The sequence below is a fragment of the Crinia signifera genome, chromosome 5 (assembly GCF_055691185.1).
Source record: "Crinia signifera chromosome 5, ASM5569118v1, whole genome shotgun sequence".
Classification (NCBI taxonomy): domain Eukaryota; kingdom Metazoa; phylum Chordata; class Amphibia; order Anura; family Myobatrachidae; genus Crinia; species Crinia signifera.
Genome location: NC_139221.1, coordinates 109,252,829 through 109,268,891, shown reverse-complemented (window position 1 = coordinate 109,268,891; position 16,063 = coordinate 109,252,829). Strand labels below are relative to the sequence as shown.

Genomic DNA, 16,063 nt, shown 5'->3' with positions numbered 1-16,063 from the left:
TTATATATATAACAGTGTATTATATGTTATGGTAGATTTATTGTCGATTTATTGTAGATTTATGGCCATGGTCTTCTATATGTTCCACAATAAATCTACCATAACATATAATACACTGTTATTTATATAATACACTGCTGGAAATGTATGGTTTTATGTGCATTGTATGCCTTTTTACTCTTATTTGCATATGAAAATATATTCTTTATCTCTCTCCATCAATTTTGTACAATTCCTTGTATATTATATTGGATTCTTGCATAGATGTGAGTCTGTCTCCTACTGATAGATATATATGTGTTTTATGTTGTATTAACCCTTAATTGCATTATGCCTGATGCACACACATGCTAATCGTTTGTTCATTAACAAGGGTATATATACCCATACCAGAGACACTGTCAAACACTCTTGATAAAGCTGCAGTTGGCAGTGAAACGCGTTGAGTGGACACCCCTATTATTTCAAGCCCAGGATTCAAAAGCATACTTCATTGCCCAGTGTGGACCCATTTGGATACAAAGTACCACTTTTAGCATCCCACTTCCTCCGTGTGGCGGACACTGCTCTACAGGTCCCTCTTTGGCAAACACCATCCAGCCAACCAAGTGTGAAGGACCTTGTGAGCAGAAGCCCTCTTACAGTGACATTCCATCTCCTGGCGGACACCGCATCCTGGACCACCCTGGTGGCTATACCCCAACATAGCCCACCGGGTTAGATTACCAGTAGAACAGTGGAAGCCTACGTTTTACCTCTACCTCCAAACGGCTTACAAAATACTGTGATCAATAGTGAGGATTAACATCTGATTGTCACAAAAGTGGACTCTCCTGGAACTAAAAGGTCACCCAAATACCGGTAAAGTGCACTTACCAGTGACCCACTGTACCCCATTGTTCATATCTGTCTCCCCCTGGGCCACTTTATATTCCCCACTTCCTGTGGATTGAATTTTATACTCATTTTTATTGTGTATTGTTATGTGCATTTATTTATTGTCTATTTACTTGTTTTATTATAGTAAAATGATTTAACATTCATTTCATTGGTTTAAATTCATTAAGCTCTGCTCACATGCCTTGTGCATGATTGCTTGTGTATTTCTTTCTCTAGGTGGGGATTGACTACCCCCCCCCCCCCCCCCCCCATTGGAATCACAGCTACTGCCCTAGCACCTGATTTCTTTCCCTTGGGAAAAAATCTCTTGTTCTGGAGCACAACATCACCTGTGCACCACATCCACAGCATTTAATACTTTCTGCAGCCTTTAACAAGAATCAGTGTACTAAGCATACTGAAGACAACTTTCCCATATACCAATTTTAGATTTATCCCTTTGTAGTCCAATTTTTTTTTTTACAATTCAAACAGTCTGGTTTAAATGTTTAAATTAAATTAATTGTAAAATAAAATATGTTTTACTAAAAAATAGTATAAATTGAATGTTGAATGATGTTAAGGAGCCCATAGACGCTCCGTTTTTGCCGGCTCCGTTTTGTACTATGCGATGCACGCTCCCACGCATCACATAGTACTGTACAAAAAGTATGTGTTGCACATACTTTTTGTACTAGGTACACATCATATCGGATCGCAGTGCACAAAGCATGCACAAGGCATGCAATCCGATACGAGGTGTACTTTAAAAGTACAAAACGGACCGGCAAAACGGACCTTGTATGGGGGGCTTTAATGTTCTTAATTTAAAGTGGCTCACCATTGGATCTGCAAATAGTGCTAGGGCTGTTGAGCCTGACTAAACGTCGGAACTGAAAGGGCTAACTGTGGTAAAATGAGGTAAATTCAAACAAATCCATTGTTAATCCCATAAGTAAATCAAACAAAAAAATACCTGCTAGAAACCCAAGAAACTGGTAGAAGACAAAAGAAACTGACAATGAATAAGTCATCTAGGTTTAAACTTCAAGCAGTCAACAAAAAAGGGAGCCATCAGCCAAAACCTATATGAACATACATTTTCAATATTATTTGTTTTCCTGGTAGTATACTTCACTACACAATAAAGCTAAGCACTTTTATTGTCTACTTCTTAATTATTATAACAACTAGTTGTTTATTTATTTATTATTAACAGTTTCTTACATAGCGCACACATGTTCCGCAGTGCTTTAAAGAGAATATTTGAACATTCGCATCAGCCCATGCCTGAGGGAGCGCACATATCCCCTACCACATGTACTTGCACACATTCATTCTAGGGTTATTTTTTTGTTGGAAGCCAATTAACCTACTGGTATATTTTTGGATTTTGGGAGGAATTAACGAAAAGATGGTTGTTAACAAAGAAAGCGCAAAACAAGATACAGCAGCTCGTGATATACACCAAGTGTCTGTCAACCCAACACTCAATTTTGTGGAAATCTTAGAAGTAAGTGAAATAGGTGAAACCACATAGCGCTACCCTTGCATGTTTAGTAAAAAAACATTACATAACTTTTAGTGAATGGTCCAATAGCATTCAAGGTTGGTTGAGTACCTAAAATGACACAAATTATATCCCCTTTTCCCAAAATAATGGGATTTGAGAGACGGGGGTATATCAACAAAGAAAGATCAATGTGCAGTATCCAAGTAAAACACAATTTTTATTCTGTAAAAGAAACGATATCAGAGGTAAAACCTATAAGATAAATAACTTTATCACTTGCAATTCCAGGAACGTTGTTTATGTTCTGGAATGTACATGTAACCTCTTCTATGTGGGCAAAACTTCCAGAAATATGAGAGTACGTATATGCAAACACGTGTATAACATCAGGAAAGGTTTGGAAACACAGTCGGTCTCTTCTCAATTTAAACTAGTCCACAATAAGAACAAATGTTGTTTTTTTTAATTTGGGGCATTACACAAATCCTTCCAAAGTCAAGAAGTAGAGATATTGAAAAAAGACTTTCCAAAACAGAAATGGAGTGGATTTTTAGATTAAAAACTTTAGCCCCATTACGTCTTAATGTAGAATTTGAGTTAAAATGTTTTTTAGAATAAGAGTAACTCTTCATAGTTCTTTTTATTCATTGATGTTTCGTATTGACGTTTTATTCGTTCTAATGTATATAATATTTTAATATATCCCCACATCTCAAATCACTATTTATCTCCTTGGTTAAATGTTTTTAGATGCTTATAATGGACTATTGTTGAAGTGGACCAATGAGAGTATTTGTAATAAAATTGTTGCTATTAAAATGGTGGCCGCAATAAGGAAACCTATGCCCACTCCTCAAACACTTCCGTCCGGTGCTGGTTACCAAGGACTCTGCCGGAGATCGCATCACTTCCGGTGGAAGTGTGGCAGCTGCCAGGACCTGTATGCAGGAGTGAAGGAGTCTCGCCACTTCCGGCAGAAGTGATGCAGATCATAACTTCCGGATATCACAGCCAGGATGCCACGACGTGGATTCCCACATGTTTCATTGTTACAACAGATGGCCTGTTTTGAATTAACCAATGGGATTTGAGAACTTTTAATTGGACTCGGTATATAAGGACTTCCACTATCAGTATGCTCCATACTTCTGATGAAGGACAAGAAGTCCAAAATGCATTAAGAGTGGTGCATGCTGTCTACTTTTGTTTGGCTGGATGTTGACCTCCATATTCTTTCCGGACCTCAGGGGACTTGGAATACCGGTACCCGAAGCCTCCTTATTACAACAGAGTCCTGGATTGAATTTGATGGTGCCATTTGCAGTTTTGCCAATGGACATGTGACTATATGCTTTTTATCATCTATCATTGTGAGTTTCTTGTACAGAATAAAAATTGTGTTTCACTTGGATACTGCACAATGATCTTTCTTTGTTGATAAACTCCCATCTCTCAAATCCCATTAATTTGGGAAAAAGGGATATAATTTGTGTCATTTTAGTTACTCAACCGACATTGAATGCTATTGGACTATTACTTCACTAAAAGTTATGTAATGTTTTTTTACTAAACATGCAAGGGTAGCTCTATGTGGTTTCACCTATTTCACTTACTTCTAGGATTGTGGGAGGAAATCAGAATATGCGGAGTAAACCCACGCAAACACAGGGACAATATATAAATTGAGCACAGTTAGGACCATGGTGGGAATCAAACCCATGATGTCAGTGCTACAAGGCAATAATGCCAACCATTACACCATTCTTGATTTAATAAAAAAAAAAAAAAAAATAAGCACCAAAGCACCAAAGTGTGTAAGCTACTATAAATCTTAAATCAAAATGCAACCTTAGATGAGTAACTGTATTTTTATCTGAGAACTGGCACATTTTACAAAGAACACTGCACACATATATCAAGCATCATTTTGGGCCTTTATCCATTATTTAAGCATAGTGGATTTTGGGTCCATTTGTCCCACCTATAGAAGTGAACACTCAGTAACATATTTCAGCTTTCTGTTGAATGACGTCCACATCTCTGCTCATAACACCCATAAATACCTAGTGTGGATTTAGGCACTGTACTGCTTTAATAATACTGTATGTTATACAATAAATGTTGCTAATTTTTAGTGGAATCGTTTCAATTTCTATTACATTTTAGTTAAGTCATCCTGAAAGTATTTTTGTATGATTAAATCTATATTACAACTTCAGGCTGGATACATATATTTCTGTACATTGAGTTATCATGGCCCACTGTCTTGGAGGTTTTATTAAAACATGTTTTGCATATATGGACCTATAATTATTACATATAATTCCGACCACAAAGAACTTATTCAGACAAACAAAAAATTGATTTGTATTATAATATTAGGAGACAAAAACAAATTCACATTTTTTTTTTTGCTACAAATCCTTACAGCAGAGAGTTGTAAGTGTGAAAGGGAGATATGCTGTTCCCTAATGGCTTATTACCATCATATTTGCAATTCAGATCAGTTGTAAATTGACTGAATTCTTAAACACATAGCAGGCAGTTTAAACTAATGATTGTCTGGAGGTTCACGTCTGACATGAACTAAGCTTCTGTTCAAAACAAATTGCAAATAATTCCTCCCTTAGAGTCAAAATGTCACATTTTAAACCTTACATTACTGTTAGAATTTGTCAGTTAAATATAAAAAAAAATTCTACTTAATGCAATTGATATGTATTTAAAAGAACATGACAATTTCTGGTATTTTGTTAAATATATTCACTTTTACTATTGTCTGAATGGGTTCTTTTTTTTCATTTTAAAATATCTAATTGTAAAGTAAAAGGCCCTAGGGGCAGTAGTAGGCCCAAGTTGCTTAGCAACCCTCAGCAGGTAGCAAGGATTCAGTTCCAGCTGTCCTGATTTCTTTCTAAGAACTGTCTTATTACTGTTTGTGTTAATCTTTAACTAGGCTTTTAAAACTACATACTGTATATTGCTTCTTTGATAATATTACATAGGGGCTTTCACTCATTTTCCCAATGGTATTCATTTTAAAAGATATTTCTGAATGTTTTAAGAGTGATAAAGTGGGGAAGGATTAGAAATACTTATTATAAGTTCTCTGTATTTCTTAAATTATTCTGTTTGAAGGATATGTCTAGGGTTACCAATGGGACAATTTATACTCATGTTATTAATGTAATCCATGGGACTGAAATATGACAGATAACCATGTTTCCCAAAATGTGTAACAAACCCTTAATGTGGTATGAATGGATGTAGATGATCAGTGTAAATGAAACAAATACATGGAATTAAAAAGATATTGTCATATACTGTGATAGATAGATAGATAGATAGATAGATAGATAGATAGATAGATAGATAGATAGATAGAGTTTCATTTTCAATGTATTGGACCAAAACATTGGTTCCATGATGTTAAAGGTCTCTCTACTATTGAATAGACTACATGTTTTCAATCTTGTGAGCACAGCCCTTATTTTATGTTCTTTTACATATGACACAGATAAAGATCCCTTATATTCATATTTATTTTATTTGTGGTTTGTTTGTTTGTTTTTTTGCATATCCCAGGCTTTACCATAGCAAGCACTGAGAGATTCAATATAAACTTAATATGGCAAATGTAATTACTTTAGCTAGTATTAGATCCAAACCACAATATTTTATTACAGGCATATGAAATCTAATATAAATGTCACCTACAACTCCATGCGCTTTTCTTTCATGGCTCTTATGACTTCACAGGATTTCTGTGAATAATTGGTAATGTAATATGTTTACCTTACTCCAATAAGATATTCCTAGTGTAGGATGTTATCATAGTGTCAACATTTTCATTGACAATTGCACATAGGGTCCATGACTATGCAAGTCCTATAGGAATCCCGAGTCATAACCCTGGAAATCATTCATGTATACATATGTGTCCTGACAAAGTTCCAATACTATGCAGTGTAATGGTATGCATACACACATATGTGCAGCGCTTGGTTACTGATGTGTCAAATATATAATTTTTAAACATATTGTTGTATTAACATTAATTTTTTTACACAAATTGGGCCATTGTTATACCAATAACTACAGACATGTTGTAGGATAAATTACAGCACATTATTGTAATGTGTCAGGTTGATTATACCAATGAGCAAAAATTGTCATCCGTAATTGAATTTTGGAGCAATTGTGAAAGAATAAAAATGTCAGACAGACATCCTGGCTGTGCTGAATTACTAAATAAATAAATGGAAGTAGAGATGTTGGCAGCATAGAGGTATGAGCGGACAAGTAGACTAAATTGTCCCTGAGGTCCAGTTAGAAATTCCAAAATTTAAAATGCAGTACACCAATCTAGTTAGCCAGCAGTACATTTGCTAACAACATGCAAGAGAGGACAACATAAGCATAATCAAGAAAAATGTGCACCTACTGTAATTCTATATCAACCAGTTACTGGGCACATTTTTACTTATATTAAAAGTTTGACCATTCATTTTCTTAACTCATTTGGAAGCACAGTAAATATGTGAAGCTTGCTATGAAATTTCTGTTAGGGAAATGCATAGTCCTCCAGGTGCTGATGTAATATTACTGACCTTTGAGCAAATCTATAGCTACATTATTATTACAAAATAATGTATCTGCATGAAACACTTCAACTTACATCAAATTACACACCAGTTTATCTTATTACATCTCTATTTTAAAATGTCAGTCAGAATTTTTTTATTACTACCGTCCAAACAATTTTAATTTAATATTCTTTTTTAGAGACAAGACATATTTTTGATTATGTTTATTTTAAATAGTGTTTGCTGTCAATCAATCTTTTGTTTGAGAGTAATTGGCAAACTGGCAAATAGTACTTGTGAAGGTTATTCAGTGTAAACATTGCAAATTAGAAGTATAATCTAAATGTGTTTAAAAGCTAGCAGTGGGACATTGTTCAAACTATTTAGCTTTCATTTATAGAAAAATAAAATTTTGCAAAGACTCAAATGCATTCAAATTTTTTATTAGGGAACTTGCTACATGTAAAAAATGTTTATTTAAAACTAAGTGAAACAATAAAATACAAACTACTTTAAAATTTACTTCTCATATATGTTGCTACAAATAACATCAAATTTTTCCATTATTGTGCCACAAGAAATGCATTTTTCATTTTGTTGTACTTTTGAAATAAGTTTTGCAATAATTTATAAGTCAAACATTAACAGTTTCCTCCATGAATAAGGCGACACTTCAAAAGCTTCAAATAGTTATCAATTTTATGTGAATCCCTACGAAGACAGTGGAGTAAGTTGTAAAAGGCAAAGAGACGGGAATTCTCATCTCCTGGTATTCCAACTATTGGACCTGGCCATGGAGAGTAGATTTCATTTTCTAAATCACCTGGATGAATCTAGAGATAAAATAATACAGAATAAAGGAGACATTTTGTTAGCTTGCATATATTATCACTTGCAGACATTTAATTATACTACACTTACCCTTCCAACAATCCTTTCCATTCCTTCCAGAAGACGCTTAGATTGTTCTTCAATTTCAACAGCTTTCCAGAGGATGGTATCTGGTGCCTCATGAATATCTTGTACTTCGGAAACCATGTGAACCAAAGGATCATTCCAGGATCTTAGAACTTTCAGCACTAAGTTTAGCAGATCTTCATGCTATATTGTATACATAGAAATAAAAAAATATAACTTTCTCCAGTTATAAATCTTTTCAATATTACAGATCTTGATATAATCATCATCATCATTTTTAATATTGATAAAGATAATAGTGATTAGTCTTGAGTAATAAACAAGTGCAATCAAAGTGCATGACACCTACACATAATCATAATCTTACCAGTAAATTCACATAACACGTAGACAATAATTTATGGAAGAGAAGGAGCAATAAAAAGTGTACTCATTTCAATATGCAATGATTGAATGTGTAAATGTGGGCCAAGAGGAGCATTCTGGTGAATTACACCTCAAAAGTATTCAATTATATTGAGATTTTTAACATTACAAACATTTTAGTGATATACTGTAAACAGGGGAGCTTTTAGAGAGGAAAGGGCACATGCCCAGGTTCAGGCTCCATGTGGTAACCTCCTCTCTTCTGCAACACACAGTAGACTCTGGGGCAGCACAGATGGTGTAATGGTTAGCATTACTACTACTACTACTACTACTCAGCATCACTGAGGTCATGGGTTCAATTCCCACCAACTTTGCAGAGTTTGTATATTCTCCCCTTGCTTGTGTGGGTTTACTCCGGGTACATCCAACAATCCAAAAATATACTGGTAGGTTAATTGTCTCCTAACATAGTGTAAGCTCCCCTGGGGGTAGGGACTAATATGAATGTTAAAACGTTCTCTGTAAAGCACTACAGAATATGTGTGTGCTATATAAATAACTGTTAATAAATTAATAATAATATATAAACTCTGGCATTGAACCATAGTCTACTGCACATGCAGATATCTTCATGAACATAATGCCTACATGTTGTAACTCAGGAAATAATGGAAAAGGCTCACCACATCAAGTCTACTGGTCAAGGTAACAGTAGAAAGTTACTGTAAGTATAACTTTATATGGAATCAGGGTGTGTGGTTTCAAGTCTACTGGTCAAGGTAACAGTAGAAAGTTACTGTAAGTATAACTTTATATGGAATCAGGGTGTGTGGTGTCAAGTCTAGTGGTCAAGGTAACAGTAGAACGTTACTCTAAGTATAACTTTATATGGAAGCAGGGTGTGTGGTGTGGGCCAACCTCACACTGCACCCATTATAGGTTATCTGTTGGATACAAAGTATATTATTGATAACGATGATGATATTGTTAAAAATATAGTTTCCTTTTTTTTCTAATAAATGCAATAAGTGAAACTGAAAACAAAGCTTTGTGCAATGCACACCTTGCACCCATTAAAGATATACTATTGAATTCAAAGCATATAGAAACATAGAATTTGATGGCAGATAAGAACCATTTGGCCCATCTAGTCTGCCCCTTTTTATATTGATGATTATTTTATATAGTTGATTATGATAATAACATTGTTAGAAATTTGGTTTCCTTTTTATAATTTATGCAATAAGTCTAAAATAAAGCAAAACTGTAATATAAAAAAATTGTTAGAATTACCTTAACCCTGAATAAAAAGTGTATTTTATCACTTAATGAGTATTGATTTTTAACCATTTGGGCAAATCTTACTTGTATTTGTTGGGCTTGCTCCTTGTCTTCAGGTGTATTTAGTGAAGATGTGTGGCAACTCATAACAGATTTTGCAAGGAACCTGCGACCTGGTGTAAATCGTTCATCCTTTTAAAGAACCATACAAATTGCATTGTTTAATTGGCATCAGATAACAATCTAATTTCTGTACAGTACCTGAATGTAGCATTCCAGCACTAGACTATCCAGATAAAGACAGAGCCCTGTATTTTACAGTTATCTTTCTGAATACTGATCAATTGCACCAGTATTTGATCGTACATATGCACAGTACACTTTCAATCCTACTTTATCTCCAATCAGCCAGACAGTACTACTGTGTCAGTTTTCTGCCTTTATGGAATTCTGAAATTACTGATGTGCAAAATATTTATTAGCCAATTTAACATATTCTTTGCAGTTGATCATTGAAGTTATAAATTTGTTTATGTATATGGACATTTTTCATCTCTGTATGGCATTATTTATATATGTTTTTTAAATACTGTTAATTTTTTTTATCAAAATGCTTCCTTGAGTGGCTTACAAAAATGCAAATATTTCTTAATAATTTGCTCCTACGAGCACCAGTAGTCCAGTAGTATTGTTCTAACAAACATTATAAGAAAATAATTCACTTAGCTCATTTACTCATCATAAGCAAAACAGATACTCAATAAACCTACTTTTACTATTAATTAAAATATATTGACTTAAAAAAATTAAGCTAAATACATATCTAAATACAGTAATATACTCACAAATTCATTGAACATTTCAGATGAAAGAGAATGGATGTAATGTGAAAGTTTTACTGCACGATCAAAGAGATCTCCAGTGGATATCTGGCAGTTTGTTCCCCCATTTGGACATATTGGCTGTGGTGTTACCCCGTTCTCTGTAAGGAGTATACTGGATACCACTAATATAAATAGCAGTATACCTTTAAAATGAAAGACTGTATATTATTGTATAAAAGTAACAATTGATGACATTGAGAAATAAAAGAAAACTTTGAAGTAGCAAAGCATAATTTTTTTTACAGTGATCTTGACATACTGGTTATTGCTGCATGATTCATTTTCATCCATCTTAAAATATACATTTATTGAAAAATATCCTACATAATGCTCCAGAAATTTACATACACATGTTTTATGTACAAAGCACTATGACAGCTTCCATTATTGTCAAAATATATCCAATAAATATGTCTAAAAACTAAATGAAGAAAATATGCTCAAGCTTGGTTTTGATATTAAGAACAAAACTTATGTGATGAATAAAGATCAAATAGAATTCTAGCTTATGATCAAGATATTCCTATTTTATGCATTTTAAACTGCTGAATATGAAATTATACATTATACGGTAGTAAACATTTCAAACATAAATATATAACACTGAAATGTACAGTATGAAACAAAAAAATACCTTTAAGGGTACTCATCAGATCAATCATGACTGAGAAAGTCTTGAACACAAGTAGACACTCCTTTGTTTTCACGTTCAGCATTGCCATTTTTATATCCTTAGACACCTTGTATGAATTTATGCAACTTCCACCCTCATAATTACAAACATCAATTGTCCTTTTCCCTTCATTCATATTCACAAATGTTTTGGGAAGAATAATGTGATTCATTTAATTAACTAGCAAACTCGTATATGGGATAAAACACTGGCAGGTCACAAAAAGGAGAGATGTTTCAAGCCTTGGAGAGTGAGACAATAAATAGTAGTTGTACATCCAATCATTGTCTGTCGTTTCAAAGTCTGTGCAATAAAATGACAGACAGATGCTGATTGGTTGCTTTATCCATGCTACTGTATCTCTTTCCAAAGCTTGATACACCTCACCCTAAAACTGTTAGTTAAACAATTTAATTTACCAAAGCCAATAGATTTGGCTGTGGCTATCCAATTATCCAATTAGCCCTGATATAAGGCACTTGTTGGGGATTATGCTTCAAGGGCCTCAAACACCTGAAGCATAGTATGTGATAAGCAGCCCTCTGGGCCATGAGAAAACATGGGTTTGAAAATTTAACCTAGTTTCTATTTGTTATCTCATGATGATAGGAAACTGTTCTCCATAACAAAAACAGGCTATACTTGGATAGCATGATAAAGGCCATCTGTAATAAATAGCATTGCCATCCATTTTTTTCTGGAGAAAGGTAACATGGCTACTAATTGTAGAAAAAGAAAAGTAGAAATATTTACAAAATGTAATAATGCTTAATACTATGCTACATTTTTTTCTTTATAAAGTAAACAACAGCATTTTAGATCATTGTTTTACTAGTCTTAAGGCCCCTCCGACGGATTGGCGAAGTTTATGCTTATGCAATTCTTGTTCACGATTATAGTGTTAATGCTGTGCCTTCAAAACAAATCATGAAATCAGGAGAGATGTCGACAATGTAAAAATTACTGTTGGATTAGCTGATGCAGCAGCCAGAGCAGGTCTCCACCTATCCACCTACCCTACTAAAGGACAGCATAAAAGAACCTGCTGCAGCAGACACAGCAGTCACCAAATATTCATCTTCCATTCCCAACCACAGCAGGACAGGAGCTGCTGCAGCAGGTACAGAAGATCCCGAAAACCCTCAATGAGAACCCTCAAGAGAAAAAAGAATTGACCGGGGATCGATTCCACATGGATTTCACAATGATATCTACAGTGTTCGATTGACAGACCACTCTGCTGATGAGTCTCTTATTAATTTCAGTTTGTCAAAAGTTTGGTAAATTGAAAATGTTTTTCATTTCATGGATCCTTGTAGACCTTTAGAGGTCCACTTTAAGAAATATGTTTATTGCGTAGTATTCAGAAATTTTATAAGCTTTCCAATGACATATCACAATGCATGAAAACAACAAAAATAGAATGGACCCTTATGACAGCACCCTTAAGGGCTCGTCCGATTAAACCCATCTTCGAACTTAGATCGTCCCTTAAAATGATAAGGCAGTGTGCAAAGTTTGAAGACGATTCATTAAAGCATTCCAGAGTTATTGTGACACACACACACATTGTTAAATTACAGTATACTTATGTAGATGCTGAAACCAAAAATAGCATATATAAAGCTAATGATTATGTAGTCAGCAAAATTTTTTTTTTAAAACTGACATTTTTCATACTCGAAGAATGATGAGGGAAGTGGTACACTTATACGGTGTCCATATCAACCTATAACTACATACACACCAAAAAATCTTGAAAAACTAATGTTGACATTTTTCATGTCAACCTTACCATGTGTTGATCGATGCAATGTTTATTTATAGTGGTTGACTTATTGAATGTCAACTTTAATTGTGTTGACCCTATGACCTATACCCACCTAATGTAGACCATAAATCTATGGCCCTATTCCCCATCTGAGATTTAATTCAATGATAATCAAAAAACAACATGTTACAAATCCCCAGATCACAGTTCCCAATCATTTTCAGAATTGGTGGTTCCCTGATTTCTGACCCAGTCATTGCAAAAAAAAGGCATTCTCTCAATTGCCAGATTTATTGGCCCCATACGGTAACTGTGCCACCTGGAATTCCCATAATGCTTGTAAAACATGCCATTATTCTAAATGTGATATATAATAACTTTTGTCAGCACTTTAAATATCACTTGAATTTGACCAGAGTTCCTCTCATCTCTGACAAGACTCTAATTGAGATGGATATTTTCTCATGAAAATTGTGAAAACAATTGTTTACGAATTTTCAATCTAACCCTGCTATTCAGCAAAGGGTTAATGGTGAAGATAATGCAATAACCTTCTCCATTCAAACCCATCTCGCTGAATATCGCACAGTAGGGATCAATCCGTTGATCATTATTGTGGTTTAATGTTTTATCCTATTCAGCAAGCATCAAAAGGCTAAAATGCTAGATAAAACTTTACTTTATACAACGTCATTTCAGAATTGCATTATATAAAGAAAATCCATAAATCTGATGAAAAATACAGGGACAAAGAGATATTTTTCTATTAGTCTCAGCAGGATCTTGAAACAAGCAATACGTGTATGCCCAGCTGCACGCTTCAAAAGCATCTAAAGTTATTAAACTGTGTACATAGACTTTATATTAGATTGTATACATTTAGATTTAAAATGTATATAACCTACATAATTAGTAATGTATATAGACGAATATAAAACCTATAACCATTTAAAATTTGAGGAGGAAATATTTATTGTAGCTCATCACACTGCAAACTTAACAATGAAGATAGGAGACTATTCAAGTAAGTGCATGACTGAGAATGCGCAGAACCAGAAACTGCATTCTTCAACTTTGCAGGAACAGCATGTTACCATAGTTGCTTTTCCTTCTAAGCTTAATGCTGAATAGCTGAAAGGACAAAAAGTGAAAAAGAAATGTAATATTGCCCAAAAATATTTGGTACAACGCAAAAGCAGACATGTCCAGGCATTTTTAATGCAGGTCTGTGATATCAGCACTGACCCCTTCTAGCCTGTCTCAGTCACAGATTGAGGTAAGCTTCAGACTTACATTTGCACAGACAGTAAAATCTTTACGATGGTTTGTGATTTGTGTATGGATTTGCAAGTGGTTACCGATTATTGACCCATTTGCAATTCTCTCAATTTTGCTTAGGGCAGATACTCTTTCTGACTGGGTCACAGCTTACTCCTCCCAGTCCACTGTGAATTCTCACATTAGTGATCATCACTAAATCAAGCCCAATATATGTATTTTTACTGAATAGAGCCAAAAGAATTGTCAAGCTGGAAATACATCAAAATCTATTGCTGTATATCTAAAAGTTATTTAACACTTGGATAAGAAGATTGTTCCATAGCAACTTAGCTCATCTTAAGCGCCCCATACATCTCTGAGGGGAGAAATCGCATGAAATGCCCTTGCTCTTTGGTGGTAGAATCACATACAATATATCAGATGCGGTCCTTTTGCCATACATTATATTGTATGCATTCCCATTCCCCACTGCCGGGAGGCTTTCCGAGTCAGTGGTCATATGTGCAGCACAACCAATGTTCGACTCTGATTTGATGCGCATGGGACCGCGCATCAGATCAGATAAACACATGATTTGGCCCCTTTTCACCCGATATCTTGGCCCGATCCATCAGAATCAGGTAAAAACTGGTCAAATTACACTAGTGTATGGCTAGCTTTAGATTACTGAAACATATTAAAATCGCTATATATTTACTGGCTTTAAGAGCAGACTTTATGATACTGTCTGTATTATTGGACTGGATGGAAGATGATATCTGGCAATCACCAATGCTTGCCTGTAAGAGGCTATTGTAGGTAAAGGAAAATAGGAAAAAAATCCCATACATATTTTCTATGGCTTTTCATCTAAGAATCAATTAAATGTTTAATAAATGATCACAGGGCCTTGTTATCAAGACAAACAGAATTATTAGGCAATTTGTAATAAGACTGCAATATACTAGAAGCTGAATCCAGAACACGTTAAAGAAGACCATTATTCTTAACGGGGACTGTGGCTTTTGTACGGTTTCCCAAGCGTCACTTTTTTGACTATTTCCTGGTCCGGGCCAAAATCTTTCTCCATAATAAAAAATCTAATAACATTTGAATAGGAGTATGTTTCAGACAGTCAAACATTAATGAAAGGGATGAGTCAATACTTTTAAACCAAATAATAAAAAATCATCAGATGGGGATTTGAACTTTCCAGACACTGACTGGACAAATGAGACATATGTCAGCAAAAAGCAGTGGGTTCCTAAACTTACTGTACTTAAGGATCAGTTTATCACACAATCAGATGAAACACCAACTCGTAATGGGGCATTATTGGATTTAGTTTTAACAAACAATATAAATTTAGTTTCAAATTCCAAAGTAATAGAACATTTAGGTAACAGTGACCATAATATGGTCTCACTGGAAATCAACTTCTGTAAACTACAACATACAGAACCAGCTAAAATATAAAATTTTAGGAAAGCTAACTTTGATTTCAGAGACTCTTTAAAAGAAATAGAGTGGGAAGTGATATTTGAGGGGAAGAATGCAGAGGAAATGAGGGAAACACTGAAAAATGTGCTTGAATCCTTAACTATTAAATATATCTCTAAAGGCAATAAGGGAAAATTCAATAAGAAAAAGCCATCATGGTTGGACAAAAAATTAAGGATAGCAATTAACAATAAGACAAGAGTATTTAAATTTTACAAGGATAACGTGAATGAGGGGGCATTCAGTAAGTACAAAGAATCAAACAAAATTTGTAAAGGGGTAATCAAAATAGCAAAAAGGGAAAATGAAGAGAGCATAGCCACTGAGGGCAAAACCAAACCCAATAAGTTTTTCAAATACATCAAAAGTAAACAAATAATTAAAGAGAACATAGGCCCATTAACCATACAAACGGTAATAGCTTTACAG

General features: G+C 34.5%; 1 protein-coding gene across 1 annotated transcript; it reads right to left on the bottom strand.

Annotated features, from left to right (window-relative positions):
* Positions 1–7,430: 7,430 nt before the first annotated feature.
* Positions 7,431–11,115, bottom strand: PRL (prolactin). Its single transcript, XM_083186265.1, has 5 exons — positions 11,065–11,115; positions 10,392–10,573; positions 9,631–9,738; positions 7,900–8,079; positions 7,431–7,811 (listed from the first exon to the last, which is right to left on the bottom strand). The coding sequence occupies exons 1-5, from the start codon at positions 11,090–11,092 to the stop codon at positions 7,620–7,622; spliced, it is 690 nt and encodes a 229-aa protein (XP_083042391.1). The 5' UTR covers positions 11,093–11,115; the 3' UTR covers positions 7,431–7,619.
* Between the last annotated feature and the right edge of the window lie 4,948 nt (positions 11,116–16,063).

What these genes read in the sequence shown, in the direction of transcription:
- PRL (XM_083186265.1), bottom strand. Translation starts at nt 11,092, where the DNA reads ATGATTGATCTGATGAGTACCCTTAAAG. An exon ending in TCTGATGAGTACCCTTAAAG is followed by an intron (nt 10,574 to 11,064) that starts GTATTTTTTTGT and finishes TTCATTTTAAAG; the next exon opens with GTATACTGCTATTTATATTA. An exon ending in AGCAAGCCCAACAAATACAA is followed by an intron (nt 8,080 to 9,630) that starts GTAAGATTTGCC and finishes TATACAATATAG; the next exon opens with CATGAAGATCTGCTAAACTT.